This window comes from Lampetra fluviatilis, chromosome 13, assembly GCF_964198595.1.
Source record: "Lampetra fluviatilis chromosome 13, kcLamFluv1.1, whole genome shotgun sequence".
In the NCBI taxonomy this organism is placed as follows: domain Eukaryota; kingdom Metazoa; phylum Chordata; class Hyperoartia; order Petromyzontiformes; family Petromyzontidae; genus Lampetra; species Lampetra fluviatilis.
This window is the reverse complement of record NC_136287.1, coordinates 8,217,161-8,242,551: the sequence shown is the minus strand read 5'-3', so window position 1 is coordinate 8,242,551 and position 25,391 is coordinate 8,217,161. Positions and strand designations below refer to the sequence as shown.

The following is a 25,391-nucleotide window of genomic DNA, read 5'->3' as shown; positions in this document are numbered from 1 at the left end:
AATGTCTATATGGGGGATCTTTGTCTTTGTGTGTGCCACTCACACCCACAGTACACGAGTCTCAACTGCGATATAAAGTGTATGGCTCGGGCTTCTGCACCCTGTTGCATTCTTTCTAGCTGCACTAATCGAGCCATGTGCAAAATTGCAGCAGCCTTGATCACAGGTTGTGCAGAATCAGGGCAGCGAATGGCCTATGCACTGTCATTTTAAGACTACCTGCGTCAAACCTCTGCTTCAGTACCCTACTACATTCTGCAATCTTATCGATATAATCTCATGATGTGTACACGTAGAAATCATTAGATATGATAAATTGAAGTACGAAATCACAACAAAAGTCAAATAATAATTTGTTTTTAATATGCAGGTACACATTGTAAAAACCATGACATAAAACAATGTTTTGACTGTAAATTACATTTTATTTGAATGTTAATATTAAACATTATTTTAAAAATACGCTTTAAAAAATCTACATATTCATAATCGCATGTGGAAGAGGCAAAAAAAAACAATTTGCTAAGTAAAAAAATATTACAATTTCACTTATAAATGTGAAAAAGGCGATTTCATGCATTTTTTTCTCAAAGATTTGAAAGAATGCGAGAACTTCCGATGCAAATACTAAAATAGGCATTGCATTGTTTACCGTACAGTACAATCATTAAACACGTGGCATAGCCATCCAAAATTGCATGTAATTTATTTAATTTCCACAAATGTTGCAGTTCATTTCATTTAAATAATAGCTAAGGCTTTGAAAACTAAGAGCTACTAAGTAATATTACAAATACAGGAAGATTTACCATTCAACCATTTACACTCTTCACATTTATATTTATCTTACAAGAGTATATATTTCGTAAAAGAAACCTAAATGCCCATGCACAATGAGTGGATAAGCAAACTGTAAGCTTTGTGTTCATGTCATTTACAAAATACTGCACTAATAATAGTGTAGTGGAATCATGAAAATAAAATGTAATTACAGATCTGGGCATTAACAAGGCAATGCTGAGCAAGTGTATCATAGCATTTCATACAACCCAGGAGCAATTGAAAAAAGGTGAGATCATCATGTTACAGCAGCCGTCCAATGCTTCCCTGGTATAATTCCCACCGATGATAATGTTTTCAGGATCAATGACTTCAGTGCTGAAAAGACAACATAAACAGACGTCAATGGATTAAACATCAAAAGGCCAACCGAATACTGACCCAATTCAGCTTAAATCCGTTTAAATTAACACAGCTTAACAGCTCAATTTTGTGTAGTTTAAGAGGTGCCCTAACAATACATGTTGGGCTATAAACAAGTCTATTTATCTGCTGCAACATAGATGATGTCACACCGTGGTCGTGGTGGTGCGTTGAGGCATTTATCCAGCAGTAGATTGACAAGGGGCTGGAAATATTCAATTTTTTTTTTTTAATAAAAATACAAGTGGATTGGACATATCACAGTCGAGTGATGAGGTTAGCTTCCCAGGTGAGGCGAAACTCTGGAAATGTTACTTGAGGCGAGTCATTTCAAATGTTTATTTAAATGTATTTTTTTCATTTCAGAGAAGGCAACCGAAAGAAAAAAAAACAAAGCCTGCTGCTATCTCCAGAATTGTAAGCACCACGCAAGGGAGAACTCCACCTTTAAAATGAATATCCAATACAAATGAGTATGCCACAGTAATTAGGTAGTCTATTAGAGTAGGGATACATGTACAGTCCTTGCAACTGCTGGCATCTCGCCACTGTAGGCTCCGTGGTGGTGAGATGTTAACTCGCTCGCCTGGTATACAGCAGGTCATGGTTTCGATCCCGACCCTGACGCCTATATATACAGTATGGAATTTAATTCTAGATTTGAAGCTTTCGTGACTGCAAGGATTCATATTCTTAGGTTGTTTCGGTAAAGTCACGTAGGTAAAAAAATTAAAATTAATAAAAGTAAAATAAAAATAAAAATCACGACGTTTCGGAGGCAACACAAGCTTCCGTCTTCAGGTGGAACCGTCACAGCCCGACAGCTGTATCAAGTAAATGAGAGATTACAAGAGATACCACTCCGTATATATAATGGTTGAAGGGGGAAGGGCCAGGGACGGCACACTTTTTATTAATATGGTAAGGTGAGGCTTAAGACTAAGAATATACTGCATAACAAATGACTGAGCCTTTGTTATGGAGAGGTGCGGTTTGTGACTAACGCCTAGCCTACATAACAAATGCTGCAAATGAGACCGAGCCTCTGCCATGTAGATGGTAATAGACTACATAACAAAAGACTGAGCCTTTATTATGGAGAGGTTCGGTTTGTGACTAAGCCTGGCCTACATGACAAAAGTGTGAAAAAAGAAAGCTAAACCTGGTAAAACAGAACTGGCTGTCTATCAGTAACCTGTAATAGTTGTCTGTCAAATAAGATGGTCAAAATAAGTTTAGTTAAATCTTTTTTGCATGGTTAATCACATCTTTCCAATGATTACTCAGTTTGTAACCATCATCACGGTTGAAATCATGACAATTTCATGAAATTGTCTTTTTCATGAAATTGTCTATTTCGAGACCAAGGTGCTCTGCAAACCTCCTGGCTACCATCAAAGGTTTGTACACGAAGCCATACAAATAAAGAAACCCAGACGAACATTAATTGTCACGCACAACGAGTCTGTGTGGAAAATCTCAGCTCGATTGGATCACGGGAAGTGGGTTAAAAAACGACCGAAAGATTTGCACGGTCGTAAGCAAGCAAGAAAACTTAATATAAAGAATTTAAAAAAGAGCTAGCCAGCTCAGTGGGTCTTAGCTTGTAAAATAAATAAAAAATATATAATAGTTTTAAAATAGTTTAACAGAAGGGGCTCTCGTAGAGGGACTCAGGAGAAATGCCTCTCCAGGTTATTTTCGCTAATTTCTCCACAACCAGTCAGATGTTTATGAAAAGGCAAGAGCACCCTCACTCTATCCCACTGCACAAGTGACACTTGCTGATTGGCTAAAAGAGGTGTGCCCATTTATACTGCTGGATGGACAGAGGTGGGAAGAGGATTTAAGCCACTCACACAATTTCAACTACCTCGGCGGGACGATAGGCCCATATCCAGTGTGAAAACCATTACACCAGGGCAGCATCACACAGGGAGTCTATGAAAGGACGTTTATTGTATGGCAAGTGCCTCAGGAAGATGGGGAGGTAGAGGGGGGACGAAAAATACATTTTAGCTCCCCACTAAAAGTCTCTGGGAGTATTGGGTTAGGAGCCAATTGACATAATTCCAACAGTAAGGTAAACAATATGTATTGTTGTGAATGCATATTGTGTAATGATAAAATAATGTGTATAGAATATATCCAATTGTTATCAAATGTAAAAAAAGGCATTGCTCTATGGAGAGGCACTGTAACTGAGGGATCGGGAAAAAACGAAATCTGAGGCAGGGGTTAATTTACTTGTAAAATGAATTAAGCCACATCTCAATTTTATTTTAGTTTAGCCACCTCCCGTTCTTTCACCTCAGCTACAGCTCCCCATGCACTAGACTTCACTGCTCCTGAATGTTTGCAGATTCAGCCTGAGCCCCAGCCCGACCTGCACTCCCTTATTCCCTAATGCATCTTTACCCTCCCACCGCTGTAGCACAAGCAGTGCCCCCCCCCCCCACTAGAAAATGTGGGTGTGGCCAGGGCCGGATTAAGGCACGGGCTTTCGGGGCTGCAAGCCCAGGGGCCTCCGCCAGCTGGAGGGCCTCCAGAGATGAAGTGAAAAGTTATTTCACCTGTGAATGCTGAATTTTATTTGTTGCTAGCCTTGTAAAAATGAATTATATTTTTGTTTAACTTTGTGTTCCTTTTGAAAATATTACTGGGAGCCTCACAGTACCTGTAGCTCAGGGGCCTACAAAATCTTAATCTGGCCCTGGGTGTGGCCCATGCTCCCATGGCCTCTCCGTATGCCTGTCACCCCTTATCACAAAGTCCACAGCACAGCTTTACGAATATTTACGATACCTGTTCACAAGCGTAGCACAAATACAAACTGGACCGAGACTGGACGAACACATGATTCTCAGCCATACCGATTGAAAAGGTCATTGCAGCAGGTGACAATGATTGAGGAGTTGGTTGGAACTTCTCCGCCACTGAATGCGTCACCCAGAATGACGAGGCACGTTGGTTGCGGTGTATATAAAATGCCTGAAAATAAAAACATCAAGAATATTACAGTAGTACAATTTAAAGGTGAATAAGAATGTCTCGTGGCTAAATAAAATAACTGCAAGTGTGAAATGTTCAGACTGCAATTGTACATCACCTGCAATGCAGGCAGTCATGAAGCAAGCCACGGTACCAGATATTAATGCACGGACTGCGCATTTAGCAATATCACCTCTTCTTTGTGGGGCCATGGAAGCTGAAAAGTCATAAAATTACATCATTATTCTTATCTGCTGTATTAGATAGTGAGATTTCAATATATATAATCTAATACTCACACAGGCCACCAATCATAATTCCAATGGAACCGAGGTTGGCGAACCCACAGAGGGCATAGGTTGCGATGGCCTCCGAGCGTAGCTGTAATGAGATAAAAAAAAATCCAGTTTCAGTCTGGGCTAACATCAATGCCAAATAGTAAAATGAAGTCAAGTCATTTTTCATTAACATGTGGCACTTTCTGGCACAAATCTGCCACCCAAAGTGCCATTACATCACTAAACGTGGCAATAAACAACACATATCAGAGCAAGTTGTGGCTGTGAACTGGATAGGAAAAATTCCATAAACAGTGGGTTCCCAACCTTTCTGGACAAAGGGATCATTGGCAACCCTAAAAAAAAATTGTGTGGGCTGCCATGCTCCATTGATTTATATTTTTCCATTCAAACTACTCATTGTTGACCAATCTTAGCAAATAAGCAGATTCAGTCAATATCCAGCTGTGCTTATCATCCATACATTAAACCTAAATCGCTCTCCGATGAGCCGTAAACAAAAACAATGTGTTTTGTGAATAAAATCACGGAATGTGCTACAGTTCCGCGGACAACTTTCCACAGCCTTGTGGAGAGCAGTGATCCGTGGACCACAGGCTGGGAAACACCAAGTCGAAATATCCTACATCAAATGTTTATACTTTGTATGGATCAAGGTCTGTATTGTTAATTTTCAAGTGGGGGAAAGGGTATTAAATAATTAATTATAAAATAGTTATACTTTGTATTTTTTTATTTTTTTTAGAAAACAAAAATGGCATTCTCATTGCACAATCCACGCTTAGTTTTATATTGAGGTTGATTTCTTAATTGCGAGGCTTGAACCATCGACGGGTGTGATCCGTCAACAAATTTTAAAAGGTTATAACAGAAGGTAAACAGTCCAATTGGGTTATGCTATTTCTTAGCTAAGGACAGCACTGCTTTGCCAACAACATCATAAACTTACGCTCATGTACTGCTTCACTCCGTCCACGTACTCGGGAGAGCCATCTGTTCGCGCTTTAATGAGCAGGGAGAGCCTCTCATAGGCCACGAACTCGTTGAAGAACGTTTTCACTCCGAGGAGTTCTGCCACCATGAAGGCGTCAGCCCAGTCCACACCCATCATGAACGCCAGCGGCATGAACACATACGAGCAGATGAGCTGGACACAAACACAAACAGGGAAGAAGGAGCCACGTGGGGTGGTAAATGAGGCTTTGGTTGCATCTTTAGCTCGGCAAATTGCTTGATCACGCCACTGTTGCTGGAATGGCCTCCACCATAGGGTGCCCCTTTAAAGGGCATTTAGCAAACTCTTCCATGCTGGCGGGCGTCTTGAAAGAGGCAGGTGTACGCACGTTGACCTGTTCATTGACTAATTATATTATCAGGTACCTATTTATATTGCTGAGTGGACATAGGTGTCAGAGAGATTTAAGAAACTTTCAACATTGTTTCTACTGCCATGCCGGAAGATCAAACCAGTGACCTCTGGATTGAGAGTCCAGTGTGCTGACCATTTTGGCACCAACTAAACATAATTACATGAACAGATGGAATGAGCATAGCAGAGGAGTATGGAGTTAGTTAGGCAGTCAAATATAACATCATGTTAAATATAAATGCCAATGCGAAACACTGTGGTGTCTTTTTCCTTCCTTTACTTAAACACAGTCACCGCAATGGTGTTGTTTTTTTTACGAAAGTACTATTTGTTTTATCGCGGCATTTTTTGAAAGCAAAACTTCGTTGCATCCACTGAGTTATATAATTATCTGCACAATATTGAGATGTGCATATAATCAAATCCGTCCTGGCAAACATTACTTTACGACCAGAAAATAGCAGCTTTAATTTGGAAAGATTGCCAAGGTTTTAAGTATCCATTCACACATGGATATCAGTTTTTGGAACGGGCTATGAAAATTGTATGATTATTGATAAACATGTAGATGACTTTTTTCAGTACACTGTGGATAAGACCCTCCCCACACTATGGGGGTCATGGGGGTTATTTTACCACACTTCCCCATGCTGGTCAGCGCAGATTGGTGAAAGCAGGCAGCAAAGATGTGGAAGAATAGAAGTACAGTACAACAATGGATTTTGCTGCGCTGCCCTCTCCTGCCTATCGCAGCCTCCCAAACACTACGACAAGCCGTTTGTCCATGGTGGTCACTCATCTATTAGCACTCTTCAGGATCAACCCAGCTTAACTTCCACAACGTACTAAGATCGGATGCATTCTGGATGATTCGGTGACATGTGACTATTGGTATTATACCTGAAATGCAGGCTCAAATCCAGGCTTGGTCTTAGGAGTGGGAAATCATGGCAGCCGCTAAGGGCGCACAGCTGTAAGGGTTGCCGAAAACATGCGGAGTGCCGATGGGGGGAAAAACACAGAAGACGAAAGACCCGGAGAAAGGCAGAGACGTAGACAGAGAAATAGATCACCCCCTCCCCGCCAGGCTTGCTGGCAACTGCTAGGGGCCCAACACATTTTCTTTGCCCACGGCACTATCTATGTGAAGCAAATCAGTAAACCAGGACTGGCAACGGGCTAAATAAGGTAAGTGTCATGACAATTTATGCCTGGAGGTCAATAAGCCTAAAATAAATCTACGAACTCTGAACCGCGCACCACGTAACTTCGCATGGCAAATGGCCAACTCTCAAACAAAGCAAAGGGGTGGCTAAATGACCTGCAGCTTAATATCAAATGGTTGCTTTATATGGGCTATAGCATAGATGAAGGTGGAGAAGGCAGAGGCGTAGCTAGGGGGGGGGCAAGGGGATACATATGTCCCCGGGCGCCAAGGTAAAGGGGCGCCAAAATGAGGCTTACAACGTTACATTATAACTTGTTGCGGTGGGCGCGGCAGCCTGAAACTACTGCACAAATATACACCTCAACCTAAAGGTGTATATATCCCGCCACACACAGCCTACATGTCACGTAATTACATTTTGGTATGTGATTAAACGGGGGGGGCGCCAATTTTATAGTTCGTCCCCGTGCACAAAATATCCTAGCTACGCCACTGGGAGAAGGTACCTCGAAGCTGAGATCTGGGTAGTTGAACATGCCACCAAGCCAGGACAGGATGGCATTGATGAAGGCCAGCAGGGCCAAAAACGCAATGAGGTTTGCTGCGATGTTGGCGACCAGGGGAATGGAAGCAGATGCACCATGAGAAGCTGCCTCCACAAGGTTGCTCTCCGTGCTGTCAGTAGTACGACAAAAACAACTGGGCATCAGTGCACATAACAGAGACAGTAATCGTAGACAACACATAAGTGCCCACTGTCATTCAACAAACAGACAGTGTTGAGGTTTACATTCTCTCAGCGAACGTAACCTATTCAGGAACTGGTTTGAGATTAACAATATGCGGTTGTGATTTTAAACTAAGCCTCCATACATTTCTAGTGTAGTTGATTGCTGCTGCATTTACATTGCATTCGACGTATAAGTTCACATACGCATGCATATACGAACATACAGGAATTAAAAGCCAGTGATATGCATTTGTCCAGGTCTGCTGTATATTGCATTCAGTTCGATGTTGCTTCCTTATTCAACACAGAATATTGCTCTGCTGCAGTGTTTTGCAACTCCAGTCCTCACGACCCACCAGTGTTCAGTTTCCCATAATTACCAACTATCAGGTGCGTGCCGTGCGCAGTGGCTTAGTTTGGACATAAATAGAAAATATTTAGGAGCACGAAAATGTGACCTGTGTGGGGGGGGTTATGAGGACTCGAGTTGAGAAACACTATTCAGTAACTTAGGTGGCCCCAGAATATCAAAACCAACCCAGAGATTATAAGCATAAACAAATACTGCTGGGTGGATCATATAGGTCTGAAGAGCCAAAAGGCTGGTAGACTTCAAAAATGCATTCTTGTACACGGATATCGAACGATATTCCGCAAATATATGTTTCTGTTTTTATATATGCGCGACACGACTCTTCAGCTAATGCCCCCTATCACATCTGGTTGGAAGCAAATGGCAAACACAGGATAACAAACCATGACAACTATGTTAAATGCCTGAACTGTACTTGTGAAGGCCATCTCTAAATACAGTGCGATGACGTTAAAGGTAAAATGATGAAGACAGAGAGTGGAGGTAAAACACTTCCTCAAACACATTACCCCTTTTCAAGCTTCAAGCTACCCTTGACTTTAAACTTGGATTTCTGGGTTTCAGGCCAAAAGACCTTAGATATAGCGAGGGCTGCAGGTGCTGACATTACGGAGGCTGTCAGCAGATGGGCAGCCGGCACCTAGGGAACGGCATTGAGCACACACACGCACCCCGTGTCATCAACATAATGAATATCACAAGTGGTCAAAGGGTTTGAGAATTAAATAGTAAGTGTATACAACCTCAAAAAATGAAGTGCCACCATAGTCCTAAATGGAATTACCGTGAGCGTCAATGAATTTGATTTCATTAATGTCTAGGCTTTCTTTTACTCCTTCATTCAGAACTTTCAATGTAACATTAAATGGACTACACATTTTCATTCAAATATGAATCGGCGAGTTTCGTTGAGATCTTGATGATTGTGAAAGCGTGTTTTCAAGAAAGTAAAATTTACAAAAGAGAACTTTACAGCCACAGCCATTTGTCAATCCACTGATGGATTATGGCCTCTCGTTCGCTGTGTCGGTCATGGGGTGTGTTGGACTATACTTCACCATCCTGGTCAGTACAGACTGATGAATAAGCGGCACGCCAGATCGCTTCAGATAACAAGTTGGCGTTGTTCGCCATGGCCAGGAATTGAACGTGGGTTGTCCAGAGAGTACAAAAGTCTAGCAAAGGCTAACAAATATTTATCTGTGTGAGAGAATACTACACATGTAAGTGTACTTCACACCCTAGACCTTGGGTTCAGTAATACGTATGGGATTAAAGTCCATTTTGTGTACAGAATGTGCTTCAGATGATAGCGTGGATTGTGTGTGCTATTTGTTCTCTTGAGTGCCAAACCAAAGCCGTTTATTATAATCAAAGCCGACAGGTTATATCCTGAATGGTGTCCCACAACTATATGTGAGAGCCGACAGGCTAAAAATCATAGACATATCAATTTATACATTTGTCAACATGAATTTTTGTTTTTTTACCTGAGGATGCCTGACACGTTTTTAAAACGAGACATGATATGTAATTGCTAGATTATGTTGTGGGAAATGTTCTTTACTTACCGGTGAGCTGAAAATGTAATAATACGCGTGTTCAAAGATTGTACACGTAACAATTTAATTTGTTTAGCTGTGTCAGGTGATAGAGGGTTATGTGGCAAACATCTGGCCAGATCGCGACGTGTCCTTACCAAAACATCTATTATGAATCATAATGATGGCAGCAAAACCCTTCGGGTTAAGGTAAATTCGAATTTGTGAATGTTGTTTTGTCATATTCAACCCTATGCGGCTGCCCCCTCACATCCATAACACAGAAAAATCTGTCAACTTTAAAATCCTCGCTGCCCCCATAGCTGACAGTTATTGGGGTTATTTGCAGTGACCCGTGAAGTAACAAGAATGGGTTTTGAACACACAGGATTTATACGATGTATATCGAATTAGATTTTTGCTGTTTCAGTCATTGTACAGAAGTCAGTTAAACACAAATAATAAAAAACACGAATATGTTCAATCGCTTGTTTTCCTGAGATCGAAAAAGAGCTGTAAAGTGTTTCACTTCATTTTGATTCGTGCCAAATTAAAAGTTGTTATTTTTATTAATGTGCAGGATAGCAGGGCTCATCCTTCGTCTAGTTAGTTATATGTTGGGGTAAATGCTGTGAGCAATCACCTATAAAGACCAAAATAATGCAAGAGAGGATAGTGTGGCCAGCACCACTCCCAGTCGCCTTTGTCTCTCAATAGCTGATGTTTAGGCACTGCATCAGATACTCATTTTAGGCTTATTCAACAAAGGGAAGACCAAGAACCAATTCAGATATCACTGATACTACGTTTATCTGTGACCAGGAATTTAAATTAGGCCACAAAGTTCATAAGATAGTGTGCTAACCGCTGTGCCACCACTCCCCACAATATATCTCACACCTACCTGTGAGCAGTGCTTGTGTCATGAAGTCATTGATTGGCTCACTCGTGTAATGCGAGTGGCCTCATGGTGTATGGATTCTGCCAGCCAACAAAGCATTCTGCCACGCCCTTACATTTCCAAAGTGTGCCTAGGGTTGTCACCTCCGAGGTTCAAAAACCGGCACTTATTATAGGAAGAAGAATGTCTTACAATACCAGAAGAGGGAACATCTACAAATGCATTGTCTTGGGTTGTGTATTATTATGCAACCGACAAAAATCTGGACGATGGCCTCGTAAGAGAACATCCTGGGAAAACCAGGACAGGTGGCAACCATAAGTGTACCGTGGCAGATATCTATCGGCTACACAAATCAGAACCCATATTCATGCATTCCCAATCTGCAGGTCTTATAATATCGCCAGTAAATGACAATACAGCAAGTAAGTCACTGGCTAACCCATCTATACAATGTTTGTAATGTTTGTCTCTCTTGTGGATGGGTTTTCTCCGGGAATTTATATATGAAAATCCTACTGCACACAGAAAAACTCAGTAAGGAAATGTTTGCAGAGCCTAAGAAAGACCATCGTGAAAAATATTTTTGAAGCCCTTTGAGACTTTTCTGAGTGAGCAAAATGGCATAAATTGCCGTGTTAATATCTCTTCACTTACCCCAAAGGAGATGTATGCACCAAGGACACTCCCAGCAATCGTGGCAAAACCACTGGTCATGACCGAATGAATCTCGGACAACGTTAGGTCAGCGAGGTACGGGCGAATCAACAGTGGAGACTCCGTCTGCGGAAAGGAAGCAATGCTGAGTGTGCGTCAATATGCCAAGGAACTTTCACAATTACAAAGTGTAGCATTCACAGTTCATGAAGGCTCAGGGAACTCCGTAACGTACCTGCCCTACGAAGATGTTCCCCGCTGCCACCAGGGATTCCGTCGGAGACGTTCCCATTGTGATCTGCATGACCCAGCCCACCTGCCGAGCATCCAGGATGTCAGAAATCGCTCGGCTAAGGGACCCCACCGGTCCTATCATCTCTCGAGACCAGAAAATGTAATTTGTCTGCAGCAGAATATGCCACACTGCCAGGTGTTTGCACAATGGCGTTTGGTGGAACGCAGTATAACATTGCAACAAATAATTAGCTCGTGCTAGATATTGTGTTGCGTTCGCTTCAACCATAGTTGAATATAATTTAAGGCATTTGCGCAAGTTTGAATCAGAACCATGTGGAAACGTAAATTAGTTTTGTCACTGAGAAAATGCTGATATTGGTAATGGATACCAACCTGTGCTTGATATGATAAATAAAAATACTCACACATAGAAAATAACATCACAAAGAAACATCATACTACCAGGCATGAGACAATAAGAGTCATCGCAATGCTAAACCTCAACACGTGTATTTAATCTCTTGGCGAAGTAAAGCATACTGAGCGACTCACTGACTATACAGAGCATTGGAAGAAACGGATGAGTGGCAGTGAATGTTATTAAATGAAGACCTCTGAAACAATAGTCTTTTGGAATAACATTTTAACTAGACCCATCTTTTAAGAAATAACGAATCGTTGTTTTTTTTACGTGAGGTGGAGTTTATTGGCTCCTCTACCTGCAACCGTGAATCACACTCCCGCTTTAAACGTAATGCAAAGGTGGCCACTTATTTATCAGCTCACAAATGCACTGCACGAGTAAGCAGTTGTACTTTCGGAAACCAGGGTCATTGCAAGATTCCCCCCCTCCCCCCGTCGGCACGGGACCCTGGCTTCGTGTTCGACGTGGCGTTGCTGCCCCCTGACCAAATGCCCACTCTGGGGTGCCCCAGCTCCGTAGCGTGACCTTGCTGAAGGGGTGGGGGAGGGGGGCATGCAAAAGACTCACTGGAGGCTTGGGGAGAACTGCACCGTCAACGTTGGATGAACTTTTATGTTTGTTTAATCAAATGTTACACGCTTAAAGAGAATGATTAACGAGAGAATCTGGGTTTTTTTTCCCAACCGTGCAGTGTTGCTCTAGATATGACCCCAAATGCATGTTGAAAGGAAATGCTGGGACCCCCATCACTGATGTCATCACGAGTGTTAATCACTGTACCAACACTTTTTAACTCGGCTATCAGGATTTAGAATGGGTTTGAGCCTTCAGCAAAGAGGAAGGTGGGGGGGGCTCAGCCACCTCCAGACCCCCCCCCCACCCCGACACTACGGGGCTGGTACAACAATGGGCACCTTGAGGATGAGCCACTGCATGAAGCCAACGTAGTAGAGCATGGACATGATCATGCTGAAGAAGATGACAATGGGCAGCACCTGACACGCACATGGGATAGGGAGCAGAGCAATTTCACCAGTGGATTCAAGGGCACGCAACTGTTGCTTGTTGTTGGCGTTATCTCACGTAGGTCTGCAGATGCAATGATATTATGCTTGAAGTGGCACAGTTGCATCATTATTCTAGTCGGGATATGGTTGTGAATGTTTTTGGTGTATAGTGCAGTGGTTTGTGACCTGCACTATGAGCTCGACGACCTGAGTTTGATTCCCGACTCCAGCTAACCTCAGAGGTGAGTGATATTTTAACTTGTCCTATGCACCCCCCTCCCCCACTACCTTCACTAACCTGCACTGACCGGCATGGTGAAGTATGGTCAAACGACCCCCAAGAGAAATGCAGGGTGGGAAGGCCTTCATCCAACAGCGGATTGGCAAAGCACTGCAATTATTATTTTCTTAATAAAATGACTTCATGTTTAAATGTTCCTTGCACAAAATGCACAAGGCTAATCCTACGTGTTAACAGAACGTTTACAACTTGCAATTTAGTAAGGATAATGAAAGTTGTTTTAAGCATATGTTGTCGATTGTACGGTATTTAAATTCATTATAATAGTACCGAAGATGACTCACCAGATTAGTTTCACAATTCTAGAATCTGATCTCAGCTAAATGTAGGCTGCAGGAAAATTGCTCAAGTCAGCTTTGGCGGGACACATTCATTACGGGTGACCACTCATGAGCAAACCCAGGAATGAAATGCCAGGAGAGATAAATAAATAAAGAGTTCAACGAACATGTGCGGAGGCGTTCCAATGAACAAGAGTTAACACATTACAGGAGAACAAATCCATACAGATTTTGAATCACGTTCATATAATTGTGATAATAAGAATCTTCTTCTTCTTTCGTACGGCTGATGCCGATGCAGAGCATCAACTACAATTTCACATTCATGTGGTCAAGCCAGACACCGCGTCAGGAGTAGCTGAGTGTATCGCTGCGATGTCTCTGTATTTGTCATACTGGATGACGGTGATGATGACTTAAGCAATGCTGGCAATAACATCAGCACACAATGGCCTTCTTTTGTGAACCTATTATGTATTTATTTATAATATCAAATGAGTAAACAAAGTTTTGAGCCTCTAATATCAAGTGTATGGTTAGTGCTGTATTTTGTTTTTATTAAAATATAGCCACACCACAACGTATATGCGCTAATTCTATCACAATGCATAGTATCGCCAACAGCAGAGGTTTGTTAACTGCAGCATTTTATTTCGATTTAAAGCTTTCGTGACTGCAGAGATTCATATTCTTGGTTCTTTCGGTAAATCACGTAAAAGGGACATAATAAAATAATAAAAATAAATACAACTAAAACCGAAAGAACCAAGAATATGCAGCATTTTAGTATTATGCTTCCAAAAATAATTTCAAAGGTAAAAAAATGAGCTGACAGAACGATTGTCCTCCTCTAAGCTAACCCACAATGCATAGCGAAATGGTGACATGGTTGCTGCATTACCTTAAACGCAAAGAAATGATCTGTGTATAAGTCGCCAAACACAAATTTAGATCCAGCATCAGTGTAATCTAGAAAAGTCTTAGACATGTCCACACGAGAGAGAGAGCACAAACACACACAGATTAATAATTACAAATGTCTCATCACTACGAATCGTTACACACTTCGCCCTGTGTTAGAGATAACTCTGGCTAATCAGTTACGAATACAGTCCATGAAAATGTAAGTTAATGTTAACCACGATAAGAAATAGGTACTATTTTTACATGAGATTATGTGTAACCAACTCAAGCCCCTCTTCCATAAACCTTAAGTTATTCATCTTCAGCACTCGCAGTCTTAAACGTACAACGATGAATAAACCTCCAGATCTAAAAATACACATACTGAGATATAATTAACAAGCAATTAGTGGTGAGATATGGCTTCTAATCTGGTTTAATAACCGGTGGTTATGATTGTCAGTAAAAAAAACATGTTAACTTCTGTTTTTAACTTAATCTGACTTGATCCAGCTATGAACTTTTTTTTTTACGTTTGATTTATATGCTAGAAAAAACAATATTTACAGGGCATTAAAACGTGTGTCATTAGTGTGACTAAATAGGTCAATAAAAGTTACTTCGTAAGTAGCTCTGTTATATCACCTTCCAGAGCCATCCTCTGACACAGGGTAAACTACTGTGCAGAACCAATAGCTCCAGAATTCTGATTGGGAATTAATGTGTATTATAACACGATACGAATAGCATTATTAGAATAGAGGGGGGGAGTATGTAAAAACGTAGCTAGTTGAGATATAATTTAGAACTGTCTGCGAGCATGCTCGTAAATGTACGAGAGTCCGATATAATTGCATTTCACATTACCTGCACTTGACTACCCAGCCACTCGAAGGCATCCAGGCCCGCTTCAGTGCGGAGAATGATAATGCCAAAGACCCACTGAATGCCCACGCCCCATAGGACAGGCCTCCACTTAACCTGCAAAACAAAGCACACAAGAGGAGGGAAGAGGAGGTGAGGTGAGGCTCGGGATGGTCAATAGGCCTAATAGTTTCTGCTGAACCTACATGCGAATTCATCCCCATGCTATGCTAAGGCTAGACCGGTATGTGAAGAAGGACCTTTTTGATTAATGTGTTTGCAAGCAAAGTTTGGGAAAATGGAGTTGTGTATTCCGTGAAGCACCCGAGGCACTAAGCTAAAGGTTCTAAGCTGTTCGCATTACATATTTGAACAGGCAAAAAGGCAAATTGCACATATTGTATAAGAAGTACAAACATTTCAGTAATCTTTAATTGCCTCCCTTTAAATAAGGTATTACCATTTGAAAACCGAAAGCTACTTAAAATGCTTGTGTATAATTGACCTTTAGTCTTTGTTGTCAGTTAATCATTACAAAGACAAACTACTTAACACTCTGAACTTAAGAGATTAGGACCGAATCGGACTTAAGACTTGGTCACCGTGGAACATTTGCAGCATGATTGATGTGAATAATCTCTGTAAAGTCAGAACCAATCATAATATACAATAATTACATCTGAACTGGACCTGACATTTCAAACGGTGATGGGTGGCCCCTCCACCAACTCACGCTGAACAGCAGTCAACCGCACACAGGGAGGCCTTTAACTAGCAAAGGGCTATACATTAATATATTCATGAGCAGAATGTTTAAGTGTGGCTTCTAAGATAACCTGAAATGCTATATATTACAGTAAATATACAACCCACTGCGTAATATTACTCCATACTGAATTCCTACTCGAAAACCCAAACATTTCATGATTCGGAACGCAAAATTGCTAGCTAGTGATGATTAAATAACGAAACGCAGTTTCTAATAGCATGGCATGTAGCCGTAGACAAGAAAATCATAGTGGCATCGAACCTCGCTGTTATCTTTTTTTAAAAGGTTGCACATTTTCCAAAATAGCTTTTCCCACCTTTAAACTTCACCTCTGAAAATGACCCACCATCTACCTGCCTATCACTTGCCTTTCACAGCAAGCCTTGCAATATGAAACGCTGGAACTGCTGGAAGCTAGCGAGATAATAAGAGAGACGTGGCAGTCCAAATGTCATCTCTTTCTGTGCTGGCCTATAGAAAGATATGTCAAACACTGTGCTAACATTTCATACACAAATTCTGTCATTTTCCCAAAAGTTTAATGTCACTTCTGTAACCCAGCGCAGCTTGCTATGAGTTGAGTTGATTAAGGCAAAGGTGTTTTCAATAGTCCTGTTATCAGCTATCAATAGTATTGTTATCACCAGTCTTAGTTTAACTCAGTCGGTTTCTTAGGTCACACACGTAAAAAAAAGTGCCACGTTAGACTGTCCGGTTTAGTGCTGCCGCACAAGAGGGCTTTGCTCTAGTGTGCAGTGGGGAAGGTGTGCGTGGTATTCCATCAGGATTGTATGCATTTACATTGTATGCATTTACCCTAAGAGAAAGACGTTTAACAAGGTCGTACCAAAATGTATCTTTGCAATCATCACCATGAAATTGTACGTTATTAAAGTATTCATACGACTGTGTTGAAACGTGTGAAAGATGTTGATCGTGCACTCTGTACCCTGGTGGGGTGCTTGGAGCAGATGAACATGATAAGAATGAGCATGATTAATCCTCCGAAAGGAATCAGCTGATTTAATCCTTGCTTGGCGGTATCCAGAGCGAGCCACAGGACAATAGCAATCAGCACTGCTGCGTAGACAAACCTAGGTAAAAAAAAACAGATCGCTTTGCTTTCACGTCCAAGATACCAGCTGCAAGTGTTCGTGTGCGTCATTCACTCTCGTCCGAGGGACGATTAGTCATTAACACGGCCACGGTACATTGTGTTGCTCAGAAACTGAATATGGTACACGTGACACAAACAACATTAGGCCTCTTTGTCCTTTAGCAAATGGTGAATCTAAACTTGGTGTACCAGTACATTAAGGGGGATTCCACAGATTACTGGGGAACACGATAACGACACGTTATTCATTTGGACGGTGGCCTCATGAATGTACCGATGAACACAACCAAATGTAAATTGCGAAAGGGTTACTTTGCTTTTTTTTGCTTCTGCAACATATTTATGACTACCGTTATACACACATCCAGCTGAGGTGCTTTTTACCAGCCTTAAGTGGCACATTGGCCACCTACGTATGTGTTTCTGTTGTTTCAGTTTTTAATTTTGTGGTGATGCACATTTACGCCAATATATTTTTTAGAGAGCAACAACTCGACCGGCATGCACATGTAACCCAAACTCACACTCCTGGCATGACCTTAATATGAGAAGAAAACCATTTATGGGATGAGAACAAGCGTGGTTTTTTTCTTTACTCCGAGTCATCCGGTTTTCCCCTCCATATTTAGAAACATGCGTTTGGATCGTTTAAATTATTTGCTGCTATAAATGTCCGCATGATAAGCAACTTCGTTGAGCTATCATTTGTGGCCAGGTCACTTCTGAAAAATAATCTTATAGCTCAGTGGGCTTTACCTGGTAAAATTAAATAAAAATTAGTTTTATGTCTATACTTTTTTGTGGTTTGCTTACCTTTCCTATACTTTGCACTCCTATCGTGGTTTTGTATTGTTTGTTGTTGTAACTTTCTGATGACCCGCCCCTAGTGGACATCTGTGAAAAAAGAGCTTTATTGCTCATCATATTCCTCCAGTATAACTACATATTCTGATCCTGATTCACTCGGCCCATCTGGCGTGCCCATATCATTACGTACTCCCTCCACTCTATTTCAATGCTGCCAGAAGGACAAACATGAACATGCAACGAGTGCCGGTCTCTTCTGGAGGTGTTTGTTAGTGTCCTCAATACCTCTTGTTCAAAGCCCATTTCATAAAGGTTCAACCACAAGGAGGCGTTTTGTGAAATGATATATGTAGATATAAATAACTCCGAATAGAATTGTTGGTTTCTTTGAGCAGCATTATAAAGGTTTCAAGCAACTATGTAGTATTTTTTTTTAATTACTTTAATTATAAAATGTTGTAACAATACCAATGATTACCTTGATCAGTTTCGAATACTTATATTATTATTTGGTTCGACGTACATTTGACATGGGATTGCAAATACCTCGTAATCAGTCTAAACAATTCATCCTGCAAATAGTTGCGGTCAGATCTATATATATAAAAGGGAATTTATGAATATGTGTGTCTGTTCGAAATGTTTAGCATACTTCCCAACATGCAACAAACTTGAAATTTGGCATGTGGGTAGCTTCCAGACTGTACACAATGCAAAACGTATAAAAATAGACTTTTATATTTTGGGTGGGGGGGGGGTGGGCGCAATAATGCATATATTATGCACGGCAAGTGAGCGGTGACGTCACATCTGTGATGTCACCCGTATGCGGCAGCGTCACGCAGTGTGCCTGTTGACGTCACGCATTCCCCCCCCACACCCTCCGCGTATGCCGTGTATTAATCCAAGACAAGAATACAAGTCTCGGGCGAAGCCGGGTAGTAAAGCTAGTCATCAATACATGTATGCACATATAAACATTGTAGGTAATGTTTACACTCATATGTAATGTCACAGCAGCTGCATTTAAGCCACGTGCAAGCATCCTAATTGGGCATGTAACAATGTATCAGTTCATTGATTAAAGTAAAATATTGCACTTATGACACAAGCACTGATTTATGCATGTAAGATTCAACTATTACAGTGCTTGCAAATTAGATGTTGATGTTACATTTCAGCTAATAAAGCAAACACAACTGAGTGAACGAGATGGAATAATAATAGACGATCCAAATGATATATTTTTTTTTACAAAAATGCCAGTGACCCCAAATCATGACAGTTTTTTGTATAACTGCGGGATTAAATTGTTACGTGCCTATTTTTAATGAACTAAACAAAAATGGGAACCTATCCCCTCCAACATCGTTTTTGAGACTTACCCTGATCAATATCCACTTCCTTACCATTGTATGATGTTCCAGTGTTTGTTGAAGTATCTGATGGCTGGCTGCAGAGCCTTGACAATTTTACTCTCATACTTGGCCATGAGAGTGTCCCACACGATAAAGAAAACGCCCAGACATGTTAGCACCAGCAGGGCCAAGGAGGCATTGAAGTTGACAATGCAAGCGGCGATCACCAGAGCCAGGAGCCCTAGAGAACAATACACATCATTGTTACTGGTAGGAACCACCTGGTTCCACCAGCCCACAGGGGATTATTGTGTCCGTCCGTCGTGCATCCAAAAAGGGGAGGGGTGGGGCTGGGTGGAAAGGGGATGGTGGGGAGGGGCTGGGTGGGGAGGGAGGGGAGGGGCTGGGTGGAGAGGGTGAGGAGAGGCTGGGTGGGGAGGGTCTGGGTGGAAAGGGTGGGGCTGGGTGGGGGGTGGGAGGGGTGGGGCTGGGTGGGGGGTGGGAGAGGTGGGGCTGGGTGGGGGGTGGAAGGGGAGGGGCTGGTCACCCCGTGATGCCCTTATAAAACTCAACGTTTAACCTACTCACGCCGGCTTGTTCCCGCCCTCACAGTCGGCCATATTTGCGGAATACACCACGACGCCGTTGACCCTGGCCATTGACCGAGCAACCCAATGTTTTTACCAGCTCCCTCCGCAGGAATGTGTTTAGGATGTCTGTCAGTCGATCTATTGTACCTTTCCATTGCCTTAATGCAATCACATTCATATTTTCAGTAAAAGGTCGGTGGATACTCTATAATATTATCATCTGCATAAACATGGTATTGTTATTTGCATGGAACAGGGTTCCATCATTACTGTATATAACAAGCCTGACTGCTGATGAGACGATAAAGATAAAAACCAGGCCAGAGTTTGCTTGTTTGAACAAAGGGGATTTTGTTTTATATGTATGTGTGGAGTAAGAACAGAAATCTGCATAAAAACATTTTTTAAATACCTATTAGGACATTTTTCAAGATACAAATCCAATAGTATATAAACAATATCGCAATATCATTGAGAGCTGACTGACTGAAAGAAATGTGTGGGCTAATGAACACCTCTGGTTATTAATTTCGATTTTACTTTAATCCTGCCACTGAGGCCAATTCCACAAATATTCCACTTCAACAATCTGGCTTCCAGATCACAATCCACAAAATTTAAATTAATACCCAGTGAGTGCCTTGTGCAAAGTGTCCTTGATGTGTGTGTGTGTAATAGTGCTCGAACAAAGTGACTAAAGCACAGCAAGTTGGCACAGTAGGGGGCACAGGTGGTGCATCAGCCAGTCATCTCGGTCATCTCAGTCAGTCGAACCGTGGCACCTAGGTCTGCCCCGTGACCTCCTACCAGCGGGCGTTCGACACTTCACGTGGCCTCAAGGTGCACATGGCCTGGCACAAGCGTCGTGGTGACGTCACCGCCACTTAGTGGCGAATGGCGGTTATTGTTGAACAATCTGTCCCCTTCGTTATTCAACACATCACATCAATAAGGCGGTGGTGATCAGTGTTTTGAAATCAAAGAATCGTTTTCCAATTCGAGTCTTTGAAAAAGTGTTGGTAAAAAATAAAAAAAATAAAAAAAAATAACTAAATTAAATTACGACGTTTCGGAAGCAACACAAGCCTCCGTCATCAGGTGTAACTGCTCCAGTAAAATTACTGTAGCGTGTGAAGAAAGCTATTCAAGACACGTGTTTTTTTTATATAGGGTGCTGGGCACCCTATATAGCACCCTATATAGCACCATATATAAAAAAAACACGTGTCTTGAATAGCTTTCTTCACACGCTATAGTAATTTTGCTGGAGCAGCTACACCTGATGACGGAGGCTTGTGTTGCTTCCGAAACGTCGTGATTTAATTTAGTTATTTTCATTTTTTTTACCTACGTGACTTTACCGAAAGAACCTAAGAGTATAAAGTATTGACAATAATTCAACCTCAGCCTGCTGTTCTCTCTTCCAGCTCCTTCCCACCAGCTCATCTGGATTGAGAGCAGAATGCAGCCTCGAAGTAAGACCATTTATAAATGCGCAACTCTCATAACCTCGGCTATTATGTATAAATGTAGAACTTATTTCGCACCATATGTAGGTGCGGGGAAAGACAACAAACTGAACACAAAAAGCAGTTCTAAAGAGATGAGTTTTCAATCTGGATTTAAAAGTGCATGGCTCCAGTGGCTTCCTCATATCAGAAGAGCGTTCCAGACCGCCGCAGAAGAGCATCTGGAAGTGCGCGATGCGGTCGCCGTCCTTTTCCGATTACACTGGTCAACACACTTTTTCTGGCATAAGGTATTCCAACGGTTTGCATGTAATTTTGGGGTGCTGATTCCAAATCTGGCATCAGTTTTTGTCTATCACATCAGGTTTTTGAGATATCAAATATTGCATTTTCAATAAAAACTGCAGAAGAAAAATATTAAATAAATGTGGATATCTATATAAAATGATATTATAAACACACTATCCTAAAAATACAGCACCATATTTTAACACTAAAGCAGTCACTGACTCGTAACAACTTGCAATCATAAGTGACAGAGTTAATTTCGGGTAAAATCAATGAAAATGGAGTATGCCGATAGCATGAAAATGATGTGATAGAGCAAATCTGAGATCAGATTTGGAATCAGCACCCTGAAATTAGTCTAAAACAGCTGCAGGCCAGAAAAAAAATATTTTTTTTGTTGACCAGTGTTATGAGTGTGATGGGAGTGCGATGTGTCGACTGTTTCTGTAATTTCTTGTTTGTACTTTCCTGTACTATACATGTCTCCTTTATACCTTCTTTTCTTCATTATAACCTCTTTTGTACGTTTTTCTCATATAGTTCAATACATTTTAATGCGCTTAAAACATCTATACAGAATTTATGTATTATATTTTTGACTAGATGCAAGATGTTCGTTTACATTCGCTCAATCACGCATATGAATAAATTAACTGTAATTTTATTTTGGAAATTTGTTCACAGGAACCTTAACCACCCCATGTGATCACAGGAATCACAGAAGTCTTAAACGGAGGCTGAGAAATCAGCTCAAACTTACCTGCAGAAAGAACACCGAGACCAACCCAATGGTAAATTTTCTCATGTTTCTTGAAGTGCTTGTGTATTTTATCTCTGGATTTGTCAAGTTTCCTGAAAGGTCATAAACGACAAACATTCCATTGAAACCACCTGTTTAAAGTGTATACAGTGCACTTCAGTTTTATAAATATTTTTGTTTAAACCCTGTCTAAATGTGGTGAAAAAATAAATGGCTATAAATACATTACCTTTTTAAAATAAGGATGAAAAATATTACGTACTCTTTCTATGGTGGTGAGTGGTGGAACCATAGGGCACTGTACTATGGACCCATCGACCTGAGTTAAATGTCCAGCTACGGCAAACGTCAGCGGTAAGTGATATCTGAGCCAGTACTGGGTCCCCTGCCTTCACCAATCTACACTGACTAGCAAGGCGAAGTATGGTCAAACAACCTCCACTACCGATACGATGTGGGCAGGCCTTCATTCAGCAATGAGTTGACAAAAGCATGTCATTGTAAGAACTGTGTTTTGCCACATTATATATACTTAACATTGTAAATAAAAGCAGGTGGTAACATTTGAATGTGACAATTCGTTCGGTCCAACCAGCAGCATAAATATGGGAGAGGAGTATTGAGATGGTATTTGTTTTAATATACATTAATATACACATCTTAATACATTAATCATTCATCGTGAATTCGTTCATTAAAAAAAATAAGAAATATAATACGAGATACACTATGTACGCTGTTACATGCTGGGGGGAAAAAACCACACTTATTACAACCCTGGCATTCCATTATAGTAGGTAACCGGAATGCATTTGACTAATTCGTGCCCGCTATAGTACGATCATTATTATTGTGCAATGTGGGCACAGTGGTGTCATACTGCGGCGTCGGAGATTCGTGTGTGCAAGACTCCCACCTTGCCCAGGCTGCAGTGGCGACATATTCTTCGTCGTCGTCTGTGTCTTTTACGTGCACGGATACATGTCCCTACCCAAAACAAACGTCACGCAAATTAACAGACGGTAAGGGGCAAGTGCTGTTAGCGAGCACCTTTGAAAGGCCGGCACGGCACACGAGAGGGCGGGGTGGCTAACACCACGCCCAGACCGCCTTTGTCTCCCCAGTGGCGATGTTTACACATCGCACCGGTTACTCATTTAAGGCTGTGTCGATCTAGGGGAGGTCCAGGACCGGTTCAGAAAATTGTCACTGGTGTTGGCCGTGAGTGGGAATCGGATCACTGGGTTTGTAGCGCGGCGCGCTAACCACTGCCCTACCGCTCCCCCACACACACATGCACGTGCACGTATTTGATCATAACCAAGTGTTTGTGAATATGCATGTTGAACTTCTTTCGCTTCGTACGTAGCCATCCATGCTCACCGGAAGTGTGGCTCGCCCACTTGTAGGATATGTCAACAATGGCACTGGTATTACACCCAAACACCAGCGTTAATGTTTAGTCTTGTGAAGTCCCATTCATAGCATAACACTGGTGTTTATTCGTTTGGTTATAATACCAAACAGAGACAGAGATGCCCCGTAATGACTTTAACAGACTGTTAGGGGCCAATGCTCTTTGCGAGCACCTATGAAAGCCAGCACTGCCCACGATGTGGTGGGTGGCGGACACCACGCCCGGCCGCCTTTGTCTCCCCAATGATGTATACACACCGCACCAGGTACTCGTTTAAGGCTGAGTCGACCCATGGGAGATCCAAGACCGGTTCAAATATTCGCCACTTATTGGTCATGAGCGGAGACCGAACTGGGGTCGCCCGGTTTGTAGCGCAGTGCGCTTACACCATTTACATCATATGAACCCACACATTTTGGGACCAAGTGTACAAATGTAGTTCAACTAGCCCCGTACATTATCCAGATCGAAACTTTTTCCTACCTGTAAACGTTTTCCTAACTAAAAAAAAACAGTTATGAAAACGTATTGAAGCTAAAAAAAGGGCAAAGATGCAACCTAGGAATTCATTTCTCACGCCACTGTCGTGGTTATTTTGGCCTACTCTTCCACGCCACTGCCAAAACGTCTTGACAGAGGTGGGAGTGCCCACACTTTACTCCACCTCACGTGGCCTGCCGATCAACTTCGCTGTGGGTTGATACACATTTATACCTTTGGAGGGGGGGGGGACAGAGGATGCTTAAACATTGTCCATCGTTCCAACTGCCTCGCCAGAAGGTTGCAAATTCCAGCGTTGCTAAACCATTAGACCGAGGCGCCGCATTCTAGAAGAAAAGCAACTTTTAAACTTAGGAAAACGAGAGAATTAAAAAAAAACTACTGCAAGCGGGGAAAGAGCAAACAAAGTCCAAAGCACCGCGTGCGTGCGTTCAGACGACAAAAGTGCGCGCCTCGCTTGTTGTACCTTTTCGTCCACGTCCTCACCCCCCTCCTCCTCCTCGCCCGGCTTTCTGTGTCTGCCTACATTTTCGTATTCGGCCATGTAGGCTTCGTTGTCCACGCCGACCGACGTCGCCTCTCCATTGGCGTTGTCGGATGTCATCTCCATGCCCGCCGAGAGGTACACTTGCGACGTTTCTCAGGCAGCAGGTGCCGAGTGTGGTTTGCCTGCCTATGTGCGTGGGTGTCACCATCACCGACAAGAAAGCATCACTCCCCCCCCCCGCCCGCCCCACTGGCTGAAATCAGTCGCGCCTTCGCTCCGCGGGGTCGTGGACCTCATGTTGGTGCGTTTACGACGCTTGTGGGTCGCATACCTCTGGAACCCGATTTGCGCACTGGGCAGTCCTGTTCGCATAAGGTGGCGTGTGCACCGTGTAGGTTTGATGTGTGGAACGGTGGCGTGTAGTGTGTGATCAGCGCGTTGCGCGACCGAAATCGGCGACCTAGGTTCGATTCCCGTTCACGGCTAACATCAGTGGCTATTGAGATCTGAACCGATCCCCTTCGATTCGTTCCTCCTAAAATGTGCGTCCTGTTGCGGTGTGTGCAAAGATGAGCATCG

General features: G+C 42.2%; 1 protein-coding gene across 1 annotated transcript; it reads right to left on the bottom strand.

Moving 5' to 3' along the window:
• Nucleotides 1-385: 385 nt before the first annotated feature.
• SLC28A3 (solute carrier family 28 member 3) lies at nucleotides 386-24,952 on the bottom strand. Its single transcript, XM_078861892.1, has 17 exons — nucleotides 24,792-24,952; nucleotides 23,324-23,394; nucleotides 22,408-22,499; nucleotides 19,352-19,541; nucleotides 16,968-17,112; nucleotides 15,253-15,366; nucleotides 14,384-14,461; nucleotides 12,808-12,888; nucleotides 11,468-11,548; nucleotides 11,233-11,358; nucleotides 8,643-8,773; nucleotides 7,537-7,705; nucleotides 5,443-5,640; nucleotides 4,494-4,575; nucleotides 4,313-4,411; nucleotides 4,077-4,194; nucleotides 386-1,158 (listed from the first exon to the last, which is right to left on the bottom strand). The coding sequence occupies exons 1-17, from the start codon at nucleotides 24,933-24,935 to the stop codon at nucleotides 1,041-1,043; spliced, it is 2,037 nt and encodes a 678-aa protein (XP_078718018.1). The 5' UTR covers nucleotides 24,936-24,952; the 3' UTR covers nucleotides 386-1,040.
• Nucleotides 24,953-25,391: the final 439 nt, after the last annotated feature.

Coding starts and splice junctions, on each gene's coding strand:
- SLC28A3 (XM_078861892.1), bottom strand. CDS start 24,935: ATGGAGATGACATCCGACAACGCCAATGGAGAGGCGACGTCGGTCGGC. Junction 15,367..16,967: donor GCTCCAAGCACCCCACCAGG/GTACAGAGTGCA, acceptor TTTGTTTTGCAG/GTTAAGTGGAGGCCTGTCCT. Junction 1,159..4,076: donor TGCAATGACCTTTTCAATCG/GTATGGCTGAGA, acceptor TTGTCTTTTCAG/CACTGAAGTCATTGATCCTG.